The sequence below is a fragment of the Carcharhinus amblyrhynchos genome, chromosome 5, assembly GCF_965287045.1.
Source record: "Carcharhinus amblyrhynchos chromosome 5, sCarAmb.v2.hapA, whole genome shotgun sequence".
NCBI classification, from domain to species: Eukaryota; Metazoa; Chordata; class Chondrichthyes; order Carcharhiniformes; family Carcharhinidae; genus Carcharhinus; species Carcharhinus amblyrhynchos.
Window position 1 is genome coordinate 89,465,196 of NC_137328.1, and position 21,351 is coordinate 89,486,546.

The 21,351-nt window shown below is 39.4% G+C and overlaps 1 protein-coding gene across 6 annotated transcripts in view; it reads left to right on the forward strand.

The window, feature by feature from the left end:
• The window catches only part of tmem161b (transmembrane protein 161B), a 65,095-nt gene that overhangs the window by 24,726 nt on the left and 19,018 nt on the right, over positions 1–21,351 (forward strand). For 5 of the 6 annotated variants that reach the window (XM_080189157.1, XM_080189158.1, XM_080189159.1 and 2 more), the window contains 3 exons: positions 1,307–1,458; positions 6,524–6,584; positions 9,428–9,568. In XM_080189157.1, coding sequence (XP_080045283.1) covers positions 1,307–1,458; positions 6,524–6,584; positions 9,428–9,568 — 354 coding nt within the window. The remainder of the gene's footprint in view (positions 1–1,306; positions 1,459–6,523; positions 6,585–9,427; positions 9,569–21,351) is intronic. The other variant, XM_080189160.1, reaches the window with a different exon arrangement.

Genomic DNA, 21,351 nt, shown 5'->3' on the forward strand with positions numbered 1-21,351 from the left:
TCACTCCCCAAAACCTGTTGTCCACCATCTATAAGGCACAAATCAAAAGTGTGATGGAATAATTTCTACTTGCCTGGACAGGTGCAGCTCCAACAAGGCTCAAGAAGATTGACACCGTCACAAATTGACACTTCTGTCACCATTACCACAACAAATTTCCAGGCCACGATGACTGGTTAAGTACTTTAGTTAGAATGGTAATCCAGAACTCATTGATCCTTCTAGTTGCTGCCTTAATTTGTTACAAAATTTCATTGTATTACAAGATGTCTTTGAATTTTGGCCAAGTGGTGACTGTTAATAGTGTGCAAAGATTATGGGTGAAGAGCAGGAGAAAGTCAGTTGCTCAAAGTACCTGAGCTCTGGGTGGAGTAATTAAAAGAAGTGCAGTGGACTGTTATAGAAAAGTATTGCTGAAACTGAAAGAAACATTCCACAAGACAGTTGAGAAACTGGTCTTGTTATACAGTGCAGAATGATGGACAACATCAAGAAGAGGAGAGAGCGACTACTGAATGCAAATGAAATGTGGATACTAAGATGGAAATGTGGGTTAATGAGAAAGGACAGTATCAGAAATCAGTACATCAGGGATCATTTGAAGGTTGTGGAAGCTCAAAGAAAATAGCTAAAATTGAAATGGTATAGGCATTTGTTGTTGAGTGAAAGAGGACAAATGGTGCATGATCGAGTAATGTAGCTGGAACTATCAGGAACAAGTAGCTGATGAAGGTCCAGTACTGGATGGAAGGTTGCAATGGCATTGAAATACATGATTGACAGGAAGGGATGTAGAAGGGTGACCAACCAACATTTTGGTAGCCCCCAAGTAAAATGGGGTTAGCTGAAAAAAAATAAAACTTTTTTTCGTAAACAGATATGTTTATCAAGGTAGATCCCATCTTCCAAATGGAGTTTTAGGGTGCAAGTAATAGATTTATAGATTTTAAAAAGAATAAATGGAAATCCCACTATACATTCTTAATGAGGTTGGAAACCAAAATTATAGAATAAATGTTATCCAGATAAGACTTGAGTATACAACTCACTAACCAAATCGTATTCAAAGGTGGAATGATAGTGTCATTATCAAGTAGAAAAGTGGAGGAGAAAATGATTGATTGGATTTACTGCAAACGTACTTGAGAGCAGCAAAATACCTGAAATTTCTGTGCAGTGGCTTGGCTGTGAATTTTTGTAGCGCTGAAGCTCTGAGAAATCAGTTTTTGTCTGCCTCATAGCTTACAAATTAAATACTTTGAAACACTGCATTTATTTTAAGTTTTCCTCAACAAATGTTCTTCAGTAAAGTACTGTTCTCCCTGACCACTCACTACTTTAAAGTGGAAGAAGGTGGGGAGAGGTCACTCTGCATCACTTTTGGCTTCTTTTTCTTTGTGAAAGCAATGGCGATCCTGATTGTGACTGAGAACTATCTGGAGTTTGGACTGGAGACAGGTACTTGTGATATTGAGCCTAAAATTTTAACTGATTACTGTACACCGGGGCATCAGATTCCAGCCTTAGATAAGTAATAGCCTTAGAGCTTCATTTTTTTTTTGCAATACTGTCAATTTACTGTTGCATCTATGCAAATATGTTTTTATTATGTTGATTTATGATGATACTCAATTTTTTAATTACACTTCCTGTAGATGTTTTTCTGCTTGCCTTGCATACCATAATTCTTAAATGCTCTCTCCCTGCTTTCACACCACTGGCACATCAGTGGCTGGGAAGGGAGCACAACAGAGGAGGGAAGGGATCAAAAGGGCAACTGAGGAGGCAAGACGGAGTGAAGCTATCACCTAGTAAATATAGGGATTGGGTAGGCGATGGTTACAGCCGGATGACTCGACAAGAAGTGCTGTATACTCAGTGTGCTATTGATGGTTCCACACAGAGATCAGAAGAAACCTGTGGAGACTGGAACGGCACTAGGAAAATTATTGCAGGTGGTTCGGCATTGAGACTGCCAGGACAGGAATGGTCCATGCAGCAACATGATCAAAAGTTGCGGATAGCCAAACACGTTTTCCATATCCTATGTAAATGTTTGAAAGCTGTGTTTCCTCTTGTATCCATTGTTTTACTCTTGGCTGGATTTGATATACAGCTTAATTGTAAAGAACTTTAAAACAAGTCTTCAATATTCTGAATCAGCTGCCTAACCTAGTTTTCTACATAAAATAGTGCGGCGTTCTGGATGAAATTGAAACCGTAGCATATTCATTGGCTGATATATCTCTTTCAGCACTGTGCACACCTGCAACACAGTTAGCTGACCTGTTGATAGTGTCACGACAGTCCATGTGCTGCTAAGACTCTGGTCAAAGGATGGAATAACCACCTCCAACAGCTCTCAAAGGTATGCTCATTTCCCTTTAGGGGGGTAAATGGCCCTACCAGTGGAGTGATTGAGAACTACAGCTTTTTGAAGATGTTGCCCTGAAGGTCCTGTTGCACGTGGTCCTCTTACTTGACAACTGAGCAAAAATGTTCCACTTACTCAAGTGAGTCAGTGCCAGGATCCATGGTGTACATTTGTATATTGCCATACATCTCCTTGGCTAGCCTACAGAAACATTGGAGAGTGTGATCACTCTCTACTGCAGAGCTGCCTTTGGCTTGGGTCCTTAGTTCAGACTTAGTTTCCATAAGAATTCCTTTGGTGTTCTTAAAAACCTTAGGCTTTGATTTGCTGCAGTTCTCGTTGTCGAGATTCACTGTTGGCGAATAAGGTTAAGGCAGGAAAACGGCAGGGCTTGAACAACCAGATTGTGGTCACTCTTTGGGTGGAGAGTATTCCATCATTTTTCTATGCTAATCCAGGAATTTGATTGACAGCATTATGTACAATTGTCTGATCAAAGTTCCATAGTGAACCAGGTGCTGATGTTGCAACTACTGAAGCTCATCAGTTTCTGAGTTCAAGTTCCACCTCAGAAACATTAGCATAAAGTCCAGGCTGACATATTGCAATGCAGTACTGGAGATCCCATCTTTCGGATCAGAAATTAAACTGAGGCACCATCTGCAGCCTTGAATCGGCATTTAAAAAACAAATCCCAGTGCAGTATTTCAAAGGAGAGAGAGGAGATCTCCCCAGTGTCCTGACCAGTTTTTATTCCTCAGCTAACCTCACTGAAGCAGATTATCTGATTGTTATCACATTTCTACTTGAGGGACATTGCTGTGCATAATGGACTGCTGTTTTTCCTATAGTATAATGGTGACTTGACTTAAGAAGTATTTAATTGGCTGTTGAGTTGCCTTGAAGCCAAGTGAGGATGCTAGAAAATGGAAGTCTTTCTTTCATTTTTGTGTTATGTCCTAAATAGTTGGATATTTTCTTTACAAATACAATGGTGCTTCTGAAATGTTGTTTTACTAATTAAACTTGATCTTAAGTTTTTTTTAATTGAAGAAAGCACATTTTATGGTGCTTTTATGCATTCACTTCATATGATACCAAACAAATGTATTTGGTAGAAGGCTATGGGTTCTGACAACATAACGATTGCAGTTCTGAAGACTCGTGCTCCAGGACTAGCCGTGCCCCTGGGTCAAATTATTTGTGTGCAGCTATAACACTGGCATCTACTCAGCAATGAGAAAAAATGCCTAGGTATGTTTTATTTTCCAAAAGCAGGACATATCCAACCCAGCCAATTACCTTCAGTCAGTCTTTATCAATCATTGGCAAAGTGATGGAGGGTATCGTCTGCAATGCTATCGAGCATCACTTACTCAACAATAACCTGTTGACCAGTGCTCTGATTGGGTTTTGTTAAGTCTATTCAGCTCGTCCCATCATTACAGCCTTTGTCCAAATGTGGACAAAAGTGGTGAATTTCAGGAGTGAAGCGAGAGTAACTGCTTTTAACATCAAGGCAGTATTTGACTGAGTCTGGCAGCAATGAAACAAAATTATAGTCACTGGGAACTGGAGATATCATTTATATTTAGCACAAAGGTTTTGCTTGTTGAAGGACAGTCATCTCAGCCTGAGTACACCATTGCAAGAGTTCCTCAGCAGTGTTCCCCCGGTCCAACCATCTTCAACTGCTTCATCAGTGGCTTTCCGTCCAAGGTCAAAATTGGAGATAACTGCTGATTGCAATGTTCAGTACCTCAGATATTGAAATACTCCATGTCTGCATGCAGCAAGACGTGGACAACGTTCAGGCTTGGGCTAATAAGTGGCAAGTGACATTGGGACTACACAAATGCTAAGCAATGACCATCTCCCACAAGAAGGAATCTTAACCATCACTCCTTGATGATCCACCGTACTACTATCACAGAATCCCCCCACTGTCAACATCCTGGGCAGCCGCTGACCAGAATCTTAACTGGATAAACCATGCAAAGTGTGGCTACAAGAATGGGTCGGAGACCAGGAATTCAGCAGCCTCCAGATTCCCCAAAGCCATAAGGCACAAGTCAGGAATTTGGTGCTTGGATGAGTGGAGCTCCAACAACATCTTGATTTGACATCATCCAGGATAAAGCAACTCATTTGTTTAGCAGTCAATATACCATCTTAAACATCCACTCCATTACTGGCACATTATCTTAGCAGTCTGAACCATCTACAAGATACACAACAGCAACTTGCTAATATACTTTGGAAAGCATCTTGTAAACTCAAGATCAATCTCCTCTAAAAGAACAGCAGCAGACACAATCTCTTGCAGACTTGCATACTTTTATTATTTTCACAAGAGGCTTTCAAACAGCCCACTATAGCACTTGGCAGTTCCTGAGGCTACCTCCAATTTGCATCTGGAGCAGGTGGGTCTAACTTCATCATGCACATGCACGCCCCACGAATGCACACGCATACGCACACTGTACCCAGCCCCCCCACACCTTTGTTTCCACAGTGGGTGTGTTAAACCAGGACATTTTCTGACTTGCTCTCCTGGCCTTAAAGGTGCATGTTTATTTGATCTTGGATGTAGGCTTCCCTGACAATGGCAGCTATTGTTACCCATCTCTAACTGCACTTGTTGTCTCGAACAGCTACATCCACAATGCTGTTAGGCAGGGAGTTCCAGGCTGTTGACCCAATGACAGTAAAAGAATGGCATTGGAATTCCAGGATGATGTGTGTGATTTGGAGGGAGGAAAGGTATCTTGTATGAAATTAAGTTACTTAAAATGGCTATTTTGAAAGTAAATTTTCAATAAAATTCTGAACTAATGCAAATTAACATGTTGTAAACCTTGTGGTGAAATGTGATCTATTTGATCATGAAGTATAATTACATCGCTGATTTGATTTATTATTGTCACAGGTATTAACATACAGTGAAAAGTATTGTTTCTTGTGCGCTATACAGACAAAACGTAGCGTTCATAGAGAAGGAAACGAGAGTGCAGAATGTAGTGTTACAGTCATAGCTAGGATGTAGAGAAAGATCAACTTAATGCAAGGTAAGTCCATTCAAAAGTCTGACAGCAGCAGGAAAGAAGCTGTTCTTGAGCTGGTTGGTACGTGAACTCAGACTTGGGTATCTAGGTATCTAACACCTTGGTATTTTACACTAGTGACCATTCTGGTATGAGTTTAGATGATTCAGCTGTTTGTTTGACTGGACCAACACAACCATATGTTCTCTCACACACATCAGCTCCACCCACAAACTAGCTTAACACTCTAGAAAGATTAAGTAACTTTGAAAAGCCTGTAGACTCTGGTCAATAAGGCTCTGTTCTACTTAGTAAATACATTTGTTGATTTGAATTATTACTTCTAAATGTTGCAGATTTTTCAATGTTTCTGATTAGGGAAAGTTTAATAAATTCTTAAAATTCAGATCATTCCTTTTAGGTGGAAAAGTGCAAAACAGTTGCACATGGGATTATATTCCATTTCCTATACCGGCAGCTGATAAACATCCAAAATGCATTTATTTCCAAGCTGAGCAGGCTCCCTAGGTTTTTGTTAGTGTTGGTCAGTTGCCAGCTGGAAGATATGAGGAAGGGTCTATGAGGGAGGGCTGGAATAACTTGAGTTTTGTTTGTTGACTGTTGCATGAAGATCAGTATCCAGCACCCAAATGCATATCTGCAGAAAATCCAATTGAGCTGCATTGTTGCATCTGATTCCAATGAAGTAACTAAGATAAAAAATAAACATGTCTAGGAAGTAGGAATTCACATCTTAGAATTAAAGAGAAGAGGGAACATGTGCATTTATAGTTCTTGATCTTTGCGCTTCCATGCAGGCTGCCATGGTACTTTTACCCAACTTGGAATAGGTTTTCACATTTTAGAGTTGGGGAAAATGTTCAGTTCTAATTCAGTGCACCGTTTGTTTTTTTTCATTGTTTGTGTTATGGTTTAAGTAAGTTGATAACATTATAAACAAATACTGTAGTAGCATCAAGAATGCTCTATTTACATTGCATAAAGGCAGTGTACTTATATTATTCTGTGAATGTATGCAAAATATTGAATGAAATTCCTGTCAAATTAACTTTTTTTCAATTCTCTTTTCTTCACATTTACTTAGGATTTGCAAACTTTTCTGATAGTGCTTTGCAGTTCCTTGAGAAACAAGGCCTGGAATCCCAGTACGTTGAATAACTTTTACTTTTTGTAATAATAGTCATTCATGTAACTACTAAAATAACTCTGCTTTTGTGACTAAATATAATTTTGAGATTTATCAGTTGCCATTGTACGTTTTCTTTGTGTAGTTAATGCTAGTTATCATAATTCATATACTTCTAATACATAAACATTTGGAAAGAATAAAATTTGAAGGATGAATATAGCAATTGTACGATATTCATTTAGCGCATTTGCATTTTATTCTGAATGGAATTGCTCAGAGTAATAAATGTATTTCCTTAGCATGCAGAGATAACTTATTCCAGAACTTTTAACACTTTGCCATTCTGCCAGCCAGCAAGTTTTAAAAAAAAGTGTTGAAATAAAGTTAGGTTAGCAGACTTGCCTTCATCTGCGCAACTATCTCTGCTGAGTTGAACAATTCTGTTTATAGTAAATTGCAGGCATAAAGACCATATTGTAACGCAGGTATGACTTAGAAGCAGAGGTAGACCATTTATCCCTTTGAAATTGTTCTGCCATTCAGTAAGAACATGGCTGATTTGGTTGTGGTCTCAACTTTATTTGCCACCTGTCTCCATAACCTTTTAGTTCCTTGATTTATCAAAAACTGTCTAATTCTGCGTTGAAGAAGTTCAATGACCCAGCCTCCATTACTTTCTGGGGAAGAAAATTCCACGTTCTAACCGCCCTGTTAAAGGAAAAGTTTCTCCTTATCTCCGTCTTAAACTGTAGACCTTTTCTTCTTAAACTGTGTTCCCTGGTTCTAATCTCCTCACAAATGGAAACACTTTCTTGATAACTACCCATCAAATGACTATCAGGATATTATATCTTCCAGTAAGATCATAGAATCACACAATCCCTACAGCACAGAAGAAGGCCATTTGGCCCTTCCAGCCTGCACCGATAACATTCCCACCCAGGTCCTATCCCTGTAATCCCATCTATTTACCCTTCTGACTCTAAGGGGCAATTTAACATGGGCAATCAACCTAACCTACACATCTTTGGACTGTGGGAGGAAACCAGAGTATCTGGAGGAAACCCACGTGGATACTCAATGTGCAAATTCCACACAGTCACTCAAGGCCAGAATTGAACCCTGGTGCTTTAAGGCAGCAGTGCTTGCCGCTGTGCTGCCCATATCATCTCTCATTCTTCTAAACTCCAGTAGGTATGATCCCAACCTGTTCAATCTTTCTTCATAAAAGAAGCTTTTGAGTCACATGAACCACCACTGAATTGCTTCAAATGGAATTATTTGAAATGTGGAGAGCAAACCTGCACACAGTAGATGTGATCTCGCCAATGCCTTGTACAGCTAGAGTAAAACTTTCCTACTTTTATGTGCCATTCTCCTTGCAATAAATGCCAACATCTATTTTCTTTCCTAATTGTGTCTGTCCCTCACTCTAATTTTTCATGAGTCATGCACCAGGATACTCAGGTTCCTCTCTATCATCAGGTTTTCCAGTGACTTTAAATGAAATATGCTTTATTTTTCTTCCTGCAAAAGTGGGCAAATTCACATTTCCTCACATTATACTCTTGTCTGGCAAATTTTTGCCCACATCTCTTTGCAGACTGTCTCTACCTGTTAACAATTTACTTATTTAGTGTCGTAGACAATGTAGCTATCATCATTGGGTCCTTTCATCCAAATTACTAATGTAGATTTTAAAAATTTAAGACTTCAGCATGAACCTTATGGTACTCCGCACCACTTATTAAAACTTGCAAACCTTAAAAAGACCCATTTATCACCATGCTCTGCTTCCTGTTAGCTATCCAATCCTTTATCCAGGCTAAGCATGTAATCTGATCTGGTTTATTTACCTTTGATATGGTTCCTTAAACCAAACGCCAATTGGAAATCCAAACACACCACATTTTACAGGTCCTCCGTTATCCACGTTGCTCTGTTACTGCCTCAAAAACACTCTTTCCCTTTCACAGACCCACATGGACTCTGCCTGATCAAATTATGATTTTCAAAATGGATTCCAGCAATTTTTCCTTAACAGATGTTGGGTTAATTTACCTGTAGTCTCCTGCTTCCTGTCTCCTCCTTTCTTGAATAAAGGTGTTGCATTAGTTATTTTCAAATTTACTGGGGCCCTGCCAGAATCTAAATAATTTTAGTAGGTTATAACCAATGGATCTACTGTCTTTGCTGTCACTTCTTTTAAGACCCTAGGATGCAGGCCATTTGGTCGTTGGACTTGTCAGCCTTTTAAATCTAATTGTTTTCCAGCATCTTTTCCCTAGTGATAATTGTTCACCTGTTGATTTTCAAGCAACTTTAGGAAGTTTTCTAGATCTTCTACCACTTGAAGTCATGGACTGTCTTACCTCTTTCTGACTGAGTGTGATGTTCCATCCTGTTGTGATCACTGTCACCCAGAAGCTCCTTTTACAATGAGGATATTGATTAATCTTGTGTCATTGCTCATTATCAGATTCAGAATAGCATGATGCACATTGGCTGTAGAACTTACTGCTCTCAGAAATTGTCCCGAATACACTGTATAAACTCATGTTCCAGGCTACCTTTGCCAATCTGATTCAGAATGTGGCACTTGGATACATTGATTGTGTCACTAGATTACCATAACATGAATTGCCAAGTGTAAATGATTCAATAGTAATTTCAACATTTTTAAAAAGTAAGTGGTAAATCTAATATCCAGTTTTTTGTTAACAGATTATCTCTTATAATTAGTATTTCTAATTAAGGAACCTTTTTAAACAATCCATTTTTACCTTTTTGAACAAACATTTTCAGTATTTTTGTACAAGATTGATTTTTTAAAAAAATCTTCTTATTTTGTTATTCCAGGGGTCCTGTCTCGAAACTGACCTTTAAAATGTTTCTGGCTGTTTTCTGTGCTCTCATTGGTGCTTTTTTGACATTTCCTGGCCTGCGGTTGGCTCAAATGCACCTGGATGCCCTGAATCTTGCAAAAGAAAGGCTAACACAGTAAGGAAAGTTATTATGATTAAATTAACAAAACACAATCCCATTTGTATCTGTTATCTCCACTAATTTATATAGTCTTAAGCAAATTGGGTGGACTTTTCTAAAATTTAATGCAGAATATGACTTATTGCTTCTGTCCTCTTGTATACTGAAGTCAAATGGCTCAACAGACTCATGGGGGAACTGGGACACCTTTCAGGATTGCGTTGTGCCATTCCATTATTTTGTTAGCTTGCATGATATATAACAGCTATCTCTTGCTGTCTCCTTCTTAGTTCTTTTTAATCCTGTTCATATTGCATTTGCATTGATCCCATTGAAAAAAGGTCTCTAGTTGCAGTGTGGGCACAGGCCAGCTCAGTTTCCTAAAGGTACATTTATTTCAGTTCTCGGATTAGTGTTACACCAGTTTCTTCACAACAAATTATGACTTTGTTACATATCAGTTTTGGAACAGATTCCGGATCAGATGCAGGAAAGTTAACTCTTGAAATTAGAAAAAGTAAAGTAAAGACAACAGCCACCTCTTGTCTGCTTCACTACACAAGCTCTGTACCATCCCAATGACTTGTCTCTTTTTACAGCAACATGTGCTGATTTACCGCCAAGTATCTTTGCAGCCAACTCGCTAGTTCTAACTTTCAGAGCTCAACTTATCTGAAACAAAGTATTTGTGGTGAAGAAAATATATTCAGACTCCACCTCTTCTGAATTCAGATTGATCAGTAAAGAGACTGTCATTGCTGGATATGTCAACTTATTCTCTGAAAATTGGTGCTTTTAAAGGTGAGATTTGACAGTGTCACTGATGTGTAATTGACATTCTGAAACTGATGGATAAGATTCAAGTCCTTATACAGGGATACCATATTGATGAGTACAGAGCAGGCTGAACGGCCTCATTCTATCACGTTCATGCCAGCCAACAAAGGTCCGGCTAAACTAATCCCATTTTCCATCACTTGGCTCAAAGCCCTTGAGGTTATGGCAGCACAAGTGAATGGCTAAGTACATCTTAAATGATACAAGAGTTTCTTACAGTGAGTTCTGGACTCCCACTATCTCCTGAGTGAAAAGGTTTCTCCCCAACTAAGCCCCCAGGTTATTGAACCCTTTCATGGCTTAGCTGGCACAATAGGCCCAACAATTGCTTTAATATTGCTTATCAAGTGAAATTCTTTCTCTTATACTAATGCTAAAGGTGAGATATGAACTTAAGTATTAAGTTCTGTGAGATGTGAACTTATTTTGCTTTTCTTTGCATTCTCCAAAATGTTAGTGAATTTCAGGCCCATACTGGATATAAGAAATCTGAACAAGTATCTTGTGTGGGAATTCAGTCTTTCCTTCCTTAAAGGTTGGCTAAATGTTCAGGATTACCACTTCTGTTGAAAGGTTCCTTAAGCCAGGTACCTGCTAGCAGTTCGGTTTGTTCTTTTGAAATTCAGGTCTCTAATGTTGCAACATGTGCTGAACAGTTTGGTGCATCTTTGTTATTGGAAAACTGACTGATCAGCTTCACAATAGAAAAGCCAAAAAGTGGTTAAGACCATAATGTTACAGATAAAAGAACTGGCATGTTCTTGCTGAGCATGAAGAACTTCATAATGCCTTGAGTCAGACACACTGCAGCTCTTCAATGGCAATTTTGTTGGATATCCAGAAACTCATATCACATGGTCTAACTAAATATGTCAATACTGAATTTTTCTGGATTCTTATGCTTGGCTTTTTGTGAGGTCACATTACATCTGTAATTATTTTACATATGCTCACAAATGTGCACATGCCTCTCATCTCCAAACCTCATTACATAGTTTATCCATGTTTGGACCATGTATCTAAATTCTAGAGGGGAGATGAAGACTGAGTGCCCTGACATCTGGATAGCAATTGACAAAATCTGGCACCTAAGTTTCCTAGGAAAATTGAAGTCAGTATGCAAATGTTCAGTTCCTTTCACAACTCCTCTAATAAAGCAGTCTGTGTCCACATGCTGTGCAATCTTGTCAAAATTTACACCTAGGCTGTAAATGACAAATAGCATACATACAATGATCCTCTCCAACAAGGCAGAGTCAAATTATTGAATGTCAATGGCATTACCATCACTGAAATCCCACCGTCACCATCCTGGGGTGACCAATAATATAATTGGATCATCCATTAAATAACTGTGGTCACAAGGTTAGGTCAGCAGTGGAATATTTTGTGGTGAGTAACTCATCTTCTGGTTCCCAGAACCTTTCTGCTGTCTACAAGACATGCATTAGTAGTGTGATGGAATACTGTCAACTTGCCTGGATGAATATGCCTCCAATAACATACTTGAGCTCAAGTCTATTCAGGACAACTTGGTCTGCTTGATTAACATTCCATCCACATCATCGGTGCACTATTTACAAGAAAAATGCAGTGCAGCATCAGCCAAGTTTTCTTCAACACATATATACACATGACCTCTACCACCCAGTAGAACAAGGGCAGTAGACAAATGGGACTGTCACCTTCTGCACATTTCCTTCAAAGTCATATGCCATACTGACTTGGAAATGTATCATTGTTACTTCATTATTTGACCAAAAACCTGGAATTTTTTCCTTTTCAGCACTATGGGTGTACCTACATGACGTAGATTGTAGAGTTTCAAGAAGGTAGCACCTTTTACTAATCAGCAATAAATTTTAGCCTTGCCAGTAATGTACACACCCATGAACATACAATGGTTCATACGCAAATCTGGGATTGTGAATTTGTTTCCTGCTTTGCAACAAGAATTACACTTTGAAATTACTTAAATGCTGCTTCAGGATATTCTGAAGTTGTAAAAGGCCATGGAAAATAAAAATCCTTTGTCACTTCTCCATTCATATTTTCTTGTGCACAGCAGCAATCCTCAATGGCTTTATCCTGTTGAAAAATAAATTGGATGGAATTCTCTCATTTTTTTGACTGAAGTGCCAACTTGAGCAGGGAAAATAGAGTGTAGGCACTGATTCCACTGCTGGATTTTCCCACCATACCTTTTGACACTTAGTCAAATAACGATCAAGGGGAGGCAGGTCCCAGAATGTTGTGTATTATCTTTTTGATATTCAATAAAAGAACCACCATCCCCGCAGCACCCACCCAAACAACCTTCCAGTATTTTGGGGGGGGGGGAATCGTTAATAGTGGGGATGCCTAAACGTATTTATATGTATTACAATGCTGTTATGTCACTGGTGGCAATAGTGGAGTGGGGAAATCCCACCAGCGTGAATGTCACTTTGGAATTCCCAATCTATTCTCCATACACTCTACCATCCCCACTCAATGAAATGTGGGAAAAAAATACCCCCACCCTCCCATTGTGTCTGTCTTGACCAGGATAAATCTAAAAAGTGGTTTATAACAGTCAGAATCTTTACTCTTTTACCAAATATCTTCCGGGGCTAGCTACAATTGGAGAGTATGGCTGTTGTGATTTGGAGAAAATGTGATAAGTCATTGTGGAAGAATCATGTGTTTCGTCTGGAAATACTGCTTCCCTTACTATTTAAATGATGCTTTGATATTATAGTACATTGTTTTGAGCCCAAGCTTCTACCAATTTGCTATATAATCCTTCAGGCATTTTTAGACTGTCTCCTGTGCCTCTTTACTAGATTCTGCAGCTCTGTCTTTTGGCCACTCTTGCATTCTAGTTTTCCTATAGTCCCAACGTATTAGCTTTGCATTTGCACATTATCTTTTCTTGAGTGGAACACATTCCATCAATTCCTGAGGGCACAGAATTTTTGCCATATATTCTATGCTTTACATTTTTTAATTCATATTAATAATTAATGACTGCATGTTGGTTATTCCTCATTACTTTGGGACCCTGACTTCACAACATTCTCCCTGTCAAGGTTGTTCCAAAATCAACAACGAGTTTTTAACATCAGACTGTAATCACGTTTTATATTGGCTAAAGCATTTGGTCAACAGTCACCTATGGAATAAATGGTGTGTGGCTAGTCTTAATAGTTGCTATTACTCTCCTGCGACTGACGGTATATAGGTCGGAGTGATGTTTGCATTAACAGGCTGAACAAAGTCAACGAAGCAGAAGTGCAACTTAACATCTTTTGGATAAGGTGCTACATCATAAAAATCATAAGATCACAAGAAATAGGAGCAGGAGTAGGTCATCTGACCCATTGAGCCCACTCCACCATTTAGTTAGATCATGCCAGTTGGGTGTTAGTGCTAAGGGAATGGGACCTGAGTGGGGACTGTGATAGTGGATCATGATTTTGGGGGGGTGTATGCAGTGCATGATGGGGACATATCGAGGGTTATGAAGGGGGACTTAATGGGAGGGACTGGATGTCAATGACCCATATCAGGGAAGGGGTGGAAGAATATGCCACCGATGAGAGGGGGGGTCCTGATGTCCGTGGATAGCAGGAGTGGATCTCCCTTTCACTGAGATTGGGCCACCCCTTGTGAAACAGCGTTGGAGCTCACCTGTGTGCAGCTCTCCAAAAAGTGATGAGTGTGGGACAATTGCAGTGTGGAGCGCAGTTGAGAGACTGGCGAGGATCGCTCCATCATTTTCACTGTTGTGAAACTTTGTTTTTTGTGGGAAATTTCCATTCCGTGACTAATCTAATTGTAGCTTAAACTTCACTTTTCTGCCCATCTCCCTTCCCTGCATTGTCGATCAACTGTCTGTCTCAGCCCTGATTATTTTTATTTTCACTACTATCTGAGGAAGAGAATTCCAAAAACTAACAACCCTCAGAATAAATTCTCTCTAATCGCCTTCAATGGGAGATCCCTTATTTTGAAACTGAACCGCCTCGTACTTGATTTCCCCCTGCTCTTTCAAACCTGCTCAGAATCTTGTAAGTTTCAATAAGGTCACCACTTGTTCTTAATTCCAATGAATATAAGCTGAATCTGCTCAACCTTTTCCCATAAAACAATCCCTTCATTTCAGGAATCAACCTGGTAAGCCTTCACTAAAAACTGCTTCCAGTACAGGTAATGATAAATCTCTCAGATCATCTTAAAAGGTCCCGTAGCTTTATTTGGAAGAAAAGGTCAGATTTATTCCCAGCACCTTGGGCCATCAATTATTTCACAATCAAAATCACAAAAAAAATTATCTAGTTATTATTCTTGATTGCTATTTGTGGGAGCTTGTTGAATCCAAATTGGCTACTGTATTTTCTAGATAAATGACTAGGTGTCAAAAAGTACTTCAAATGACTGCAAAGTTCTTTGAGATGTATGGTGGTTGTGAAAAATGTACCATAAATGCAAGCCTGCCTTTTTAATTGATTAGTAATAAAATAGCTAAATGTGGATTTGATTTGAAGATATCAGCCTATTTCAGTTATAGCCTTTGAGTGAGAAGGTCATGAATTCAAGTCCCACTCTAGACTCTTCACATAATGGTGGCTAACATTTTACTGCAGCATAGAGTATGTTCTGAACTGTTTATGTTAAGATGTTAAACCAAAGTCCTGTTAACTTCATTATGTATATGCAAAAGGTTCTATTGTATTATTTGAAGAAGAAAAAGCAGGACAGTTCTCACAATCTCCTGGCCAATATTTATCCTTCAATTAATGTTGCTAAAACACATTACATTGTAATTTGTCTCATTTCTATGTGCTGCATTTCACTATATCATGACAGTATCTGAACTTCAAAAATACCGTGTTGGCTGTAGAGTGCTTTGATGTATTTTGCATTCATGACAGTGCTGTATAAATAAAATTTATCTCTCTTCCTTACCCTCTTTTTACTTTTCCTTTCTCTTCAAAAAAAAGAGTTCTTCTGGTTTGGAATGATCTAAGGTTTTCTCTAATTTATATTAACTGTTTCACTTACTGCCTTCTCATGCAACCTTTTGTCAATTTTATAGTGTGTACACTCACTCCTTAATCTGTCTACTGGCTTGCAGTTTTACTGAGCATGAAACAAATCTTTTCATTTACAGTTATTGAACAGATTTGAGTTTGCCCTGTTCAATACTTTACCTATAAAGAAATTTAATTCCAGAAGGTGATTGGTATTTGCACATTTGTTCATGTTTCAGTCTCTCAGTTAATATTATTTTCCTTCTGTTCCTTATTCTGGACACAATAGGGTTTTCCATGTGAAACATTTGTTTGTACTTGCTTGGAAATAAATAAGAGAAGTACATTGCATATTATAGAGGAACTGACAAAGTTCAGCATTTCTGATATCAAAATGAACATAGAACATCACAGCACAAACAGGCCCTTTGGCCCACAAGTTGCACCAATCACATCTATACCTATCAAGCCATAGAACTATCTGTAACTCCCAATGCCATTAGGTCCCATATACTCATCCAGAAGTCTTTTAAAAGACCCCAGCAAGTTCGCCTTTACCACCACCGACGGCAGCCGATTCCACTCACTCGCCACCCTCTGAGTGAAAAACTTACCCCTAACATCTCCTCTGTACTTGCTTCTCAGCACCTTAAACCTGTGTCCCCTCGTAGCAACCACTTCAGCCCTGGGAAATAGCCTCTGAGAATCCACCCTATCTATTCCTCTCAACATTTTATAAACCTCTATCAGGTCGCCTCTCAACCTTCGTCTCTCCAGGGAGAAGACACCTAGCTCCCTCAACCTATCTTCATAAGGCATACCTCCCAATCCAGGCAACATCCTTGTAAATCTCCTCTGCACCCTCTCAATAGCTTCCACATCCTTCCTGTAGTGAGGCGACCAGAACTGCACACAGTACTCCAAGTGGGGCCTGACAAGGGTCTTATAAAGTGCAGATACATTTCCACAATTCTTGTGTATGTCAGAATATTTATGCACGTAGTGATAGAATCATAGAATCCCTACAGGTCAGAAGAATGCTGTTTGGCCCATTGGGTCTACATTGACTCTCCAAAAGATCATCTTACCCAGGCCTCACCCTAGCCCTGTAGCCTTGCACATTTTCCATGGCTATTCCACCTAACCTGCACATCTTGGGACATTAAGGTGCAATTTAGTATGGCCAGTCCAGCTAACCTGCATATCTTTGGAAGGAAATCGGAGCACCCAGAGGAAACCTATGCAGACAAGTGGAGAATGTACAAATTCCACACAGTCGCCCAAGGCCGGAAGCGAACCTGAGTCCCTGGTGCCGTGAGGGAGCATTGCTAACTACTGTGCCAACGTGCCGGGTTGATGGTTGACCTGGAAGAAGGAAGCATGTGTTCATTCTGACATCCCAATAAATTACTTTTAAAGTAATCGGCACTTCTAAGTAATTGAATGAATCCCTGTTTATTGTGGCACATGTGGCAAAAGTCTGTGAAATGCGTAGACCCATTAATAGCCACTGAGCTGAATGACCAGTTTGACAGTTTTGGCTGTGGGAGGGAAAACAACAGGAACAGGAGCACTGCCTGCTTTAGAACAAAAAACAGGAGAAGTTTAACATGACGCTAATGGAGCAGTCAGAGGAGGAGAAAACTGAAGTACATAAGCAGGCATAAAACGCGATGCAAACACAAAATTGTTAATATTTTGAATGATTACTACCTCCAAGTGTTCACAAGAGAAAAACATGTACCTCTTCAGTCCCTCAGTGGAGCTAAACATAATAAAAGCAAGGACTTTGATATTAGTTGGAGCTTCTAGATGGACCTAAAGGGCTGAATACCCTTCTAGCAATAAATAGTGTTAATTCCAGTATGCTGGGAGATGGGAGAAAAGTTACTGCAGCACTGAGGAAGCCAGTGGAATATAGTAAGATACCAGGAAATTGGAAACACATGAATATATTCAAATTCAAAATGAAAGGGGTATGGATTTTGAAGAAGCAACTCATTATAAAATGTATTGGATTAAATATGTAATTGGGCAGAACAATGGGTGATAATAGTGCTGAAAATTTAAGATTATTACTGCTCTCTTTAAAAACTGCATTGAAATAGTTTATCATGCAATAGGTAATGACAGGCTAGCTTTTTCCATCCATTAGCTATGAGTGGATGTAAAATTCTAGAGTCAGTTGTGTTGTGGTGAAAACATTCTAGCGATAACCATAGGGACTGTGGAAATTGCGTATTCGGAACAGTCTATAAAAATAAAGGCTACTCTTTGGCATATGAGGATTTGCAGCATGAATTACAAAGCTAAAATTGAACGTGCGAGAGGATATGTGATATGATCACATAAGAGCTACTACTTGGAGTTATACAGCACCATTAACTTAGAAAATACTCCAAGGCACTTCACTGAGCAGTAGTAGAAGTATTATTGCAGAAGTCAAAAAAGATAGCTTTTTAAGTGGTCTTTAAAACCTGGGGGGGAAGCAGTAAAGCAGACAGATTTAAAGAGATTGTTCTGAAAAGTAAGGCTAAGGTGGCTGAAGAGTTTGCTAACAATATTAGATTGTGGGAGGTTGGGAGCACAATTGGAATTCCCCCTTCCCGCCCTGTAGTCATGCAATCTCTGGAGACAAAAGAAAAGAAAAATTCCATGGTGCTTGAGCCAGAGAGAAAAAATAATTTTTTTTCAAAATATTCAATTAGCAAAACACACCCTGCTGCTTATAAAGCCGTATTACTTGTCCCTTATGAATGATATAACAGACTTGAGGAATTTATTTGCAACATAAGAAAGGGCCTACAATTTTTTGGCAGCTTTTTTCCCCGCCCTTTATTGAATAAGGGTGAAATGTGCTCTGAAGATTATTGGAAAATTGTGAAACTGCTATCTCTGTTCCACCATTTATTTGTAATCTGGGATGCCTACCATCTGAGCCAGTGGCATGTCACATTTCAGCTCCATTAACCATTTCATCTCCTCTTCAATTATTCTGTATTCCACCACTTAAACTTTCACTTTTTTGTAAGCAGTAACACAAAATGCTAATTAAGCATCTAATCCCTCACACTGATGAGTTGACATCCTTTATCTGCAAAGTGATCCCTACCTGTCTTTAACATAATTTTGCTCATGCCAGTAAAATTCCATGGTGTTTCCTTTTCTGCTGACTGCCACATCCTTCTACTTTTATGCTGTCTTTCTTCTATTCGGAGTTCTTAATCTCCCTTAGGGCTTTTCTTCTATTATTTTTATATTTCATAGTTTTCCTTTAATATTATTCCTCTTCTGTTGTTCATATCTTTTTACACTTTTTATTAGGCCTTTGCTATTTATTATGGAATACACTTTTGAACTCCAGCAGTAATATGTTTAAATTGCACCTGATTCATCATGTACTTGGATGTTATATGGTGTGCTTTCTCTTTTTGCTTTAATTGATCTTGCATTGAGTTTAGATAAATTCCAGTCTACATTTTTACCGTTATCATCTACTTATTAGGTTAGCTATGCTGTTACCTAAAGGCTCTGTTTCTGATTATCTACTTGTCCTGCTTGGTTATCTAGGATCAGATCTAATGCTGCATCTTCTCTTACTGATACTGAAACACACTAATAAGGGAACGGGTTTTGGGGCATTCCAGAAATGTTCCATCTTTTGACCATAAACTTTGTTTTATCTGCCTAAGAATATATGGGTCCGTATTTGTGTTCAGTGTTGAAGTGGCGGCATTTACCGCTGGCCTTGAGGAAAGCTGTCCACAAGGATCAGCTTGTCTCTTGTGATGTGAATTCCGTATTCCTGACCATTAATTTCAATTTGGTGCCAAGGATAGGAGACCTTATAAGTCCAGTGATATTAACATATGTCAAATAAAATAGGCTGAGTAGCCAGTCACTTTGAAGATTTCTCTCTGGCAGCAAGCCAGCGAGTGAAATGCATTAAATAGCTTTCACTTTTTGATCATTTTATCAAATAACAAATAGTGGTCAATATAATTGGCGTTAAGGTAGAAACTGAAATACAGGCTTGTTAATTCCTCAGACTGGCAATCCACTGGAGATACTCTGGATGGACCGGGGGATGTCATGTATCTCCAGGGTATCCCTTGCGTGGCTCGGTCTGCGTATTTAAATGGTTACTCAAGAGTTGGAAGTGATTCTTTTCCCTCGACTCAGGAACAGTCATTATAGTTCCAGGTCAGGGTGGTGTTTGGCTTGGATGGGAACTTGCACGTTTGTGTGTTCCCATGCCCTGGTCCTCTGTAATCGAGATTATGGGTTTGGAAGGTGCTGTCAAAGAAGGCTTGGCAAGTTGTTGCAGTGCACTTTGTATATGATGCACACTGCTGGCACTTCAGTGGTGGTGGAGGGATGATGGCAGCTTTGTCCTGGATGGTCCAAAACGTCTTAGTGTTGATGGAGTTTCACTTATTCAGTGGAGAGTATGCCATTGCACTCCTGACTTGTGCCTTGTAGATTGTGGATAGGTTTTGGGGAGTCAGGAGGTGAGCTACTCCCAAAATCCAGTTTCTGAACTGCTTTTGTGGGCACTGTATTTATATGGTTGATCCAGTCAAGTAACAGTTCAGTGGTAGCGCCTGGGATTCTAATAGTCAGGATTCAGTGATGGTAATGCCATTGAATTTCAAGGCAGATTGTTAGGTTCTCTCTTGGTGATTAATTAGTTATTGTCTGGCACTTGTGTAGCGCGAATGTTATGCGCCACTCATCAACCCAAGCCTAAAGGTTGTCCAGGTTTTGTCACATATGGGCATCGACTACTTTGGTAGCTGAGGACTCACAAATACTGCTGAACCTTGTTCAAACATGAGAGAAGATCATTGATGCAATTGAATTGATTTGAGCCTAGGCCACTACTCTGCGGAAATGGTGCAGCGACATTCTGGCATAGAGATGATCGTCATTGATTTTTAATTTTTAGCCAGTAACACGGTGACACTGTGTTTAGCACTGCTGCCTCACATTTCCTTGGATCCAGGTTCAATTCTGGCCTTGGGTGTCTGTATGGTATTTACATATTCTCCCCATGTCTGCATGGGTTTCCACCAGGTTTTCTGGTTTCCTCCCACAATCCAAAGATGTGCAGGTTATATTGATTGGCTGTGCTAACCCTTAGTGTCGTCACAAGATGTATAGGTTACATGGATTAGCTATGGGAAATGTGCGGTGTTAAAGGGATAGGGCAGGAAAGAGGGACTGGATAAGATACTAGGTCAGAGTTGGTGCATACCCGATGAACCGAATGGCCTGTTCGGCACTGTAGGGATTCAGTGAGGAGACTGGAGTTGTTTTCCATAGAGCAGAGAAAGCTGATTGAGATGTACAAAGTCATGAGGGATACAGATATGGTAGAAAAGAACCTTTCCCCTTATTAGATAACCAGGGGTCATAGATTTAGGGTAAGGGGTAAGAGATTTTGAGGGAATTTGAGGAAAATCTTTTTCACCCAGCATGTGGTGGGAATCTAGAATTTTTTGCCTGAAAGAGTGGTAGCGGCAGGAACTCTTACCACATTTTAAGAAGCATTTAGATGAGTACTTAATGCCAGACCAAACAAGAAAATGGACCAAGTGTTCAAAAATTGAATTAAAATAGTTAGGTGCTTGATAGTCGACGCAGACAAATTAGGCCAAAAGGCCTCTTTCTGTGCTGTACAATGTGACTTATGATTTGTGGAAAAGGTAAAATCAGCGCTAATAGCTTCAGGATTTCCTGGTTTAACTTCAAATGTGCAGGCACGAGAAGTTATTGTCGGTTTCATTGAGCAAATGCATGGCCGCTGTCAGTTTTGCCATCAACACAACTGGGCAATGGAGTCCCCATAATTGGAACAATTGTTGTTGCATACCTTTCAAAATTGTCTTGTCTTGAATTTCTTTTACACTAATTCGTTGAGAATGTAGTACCAATGTTATTATT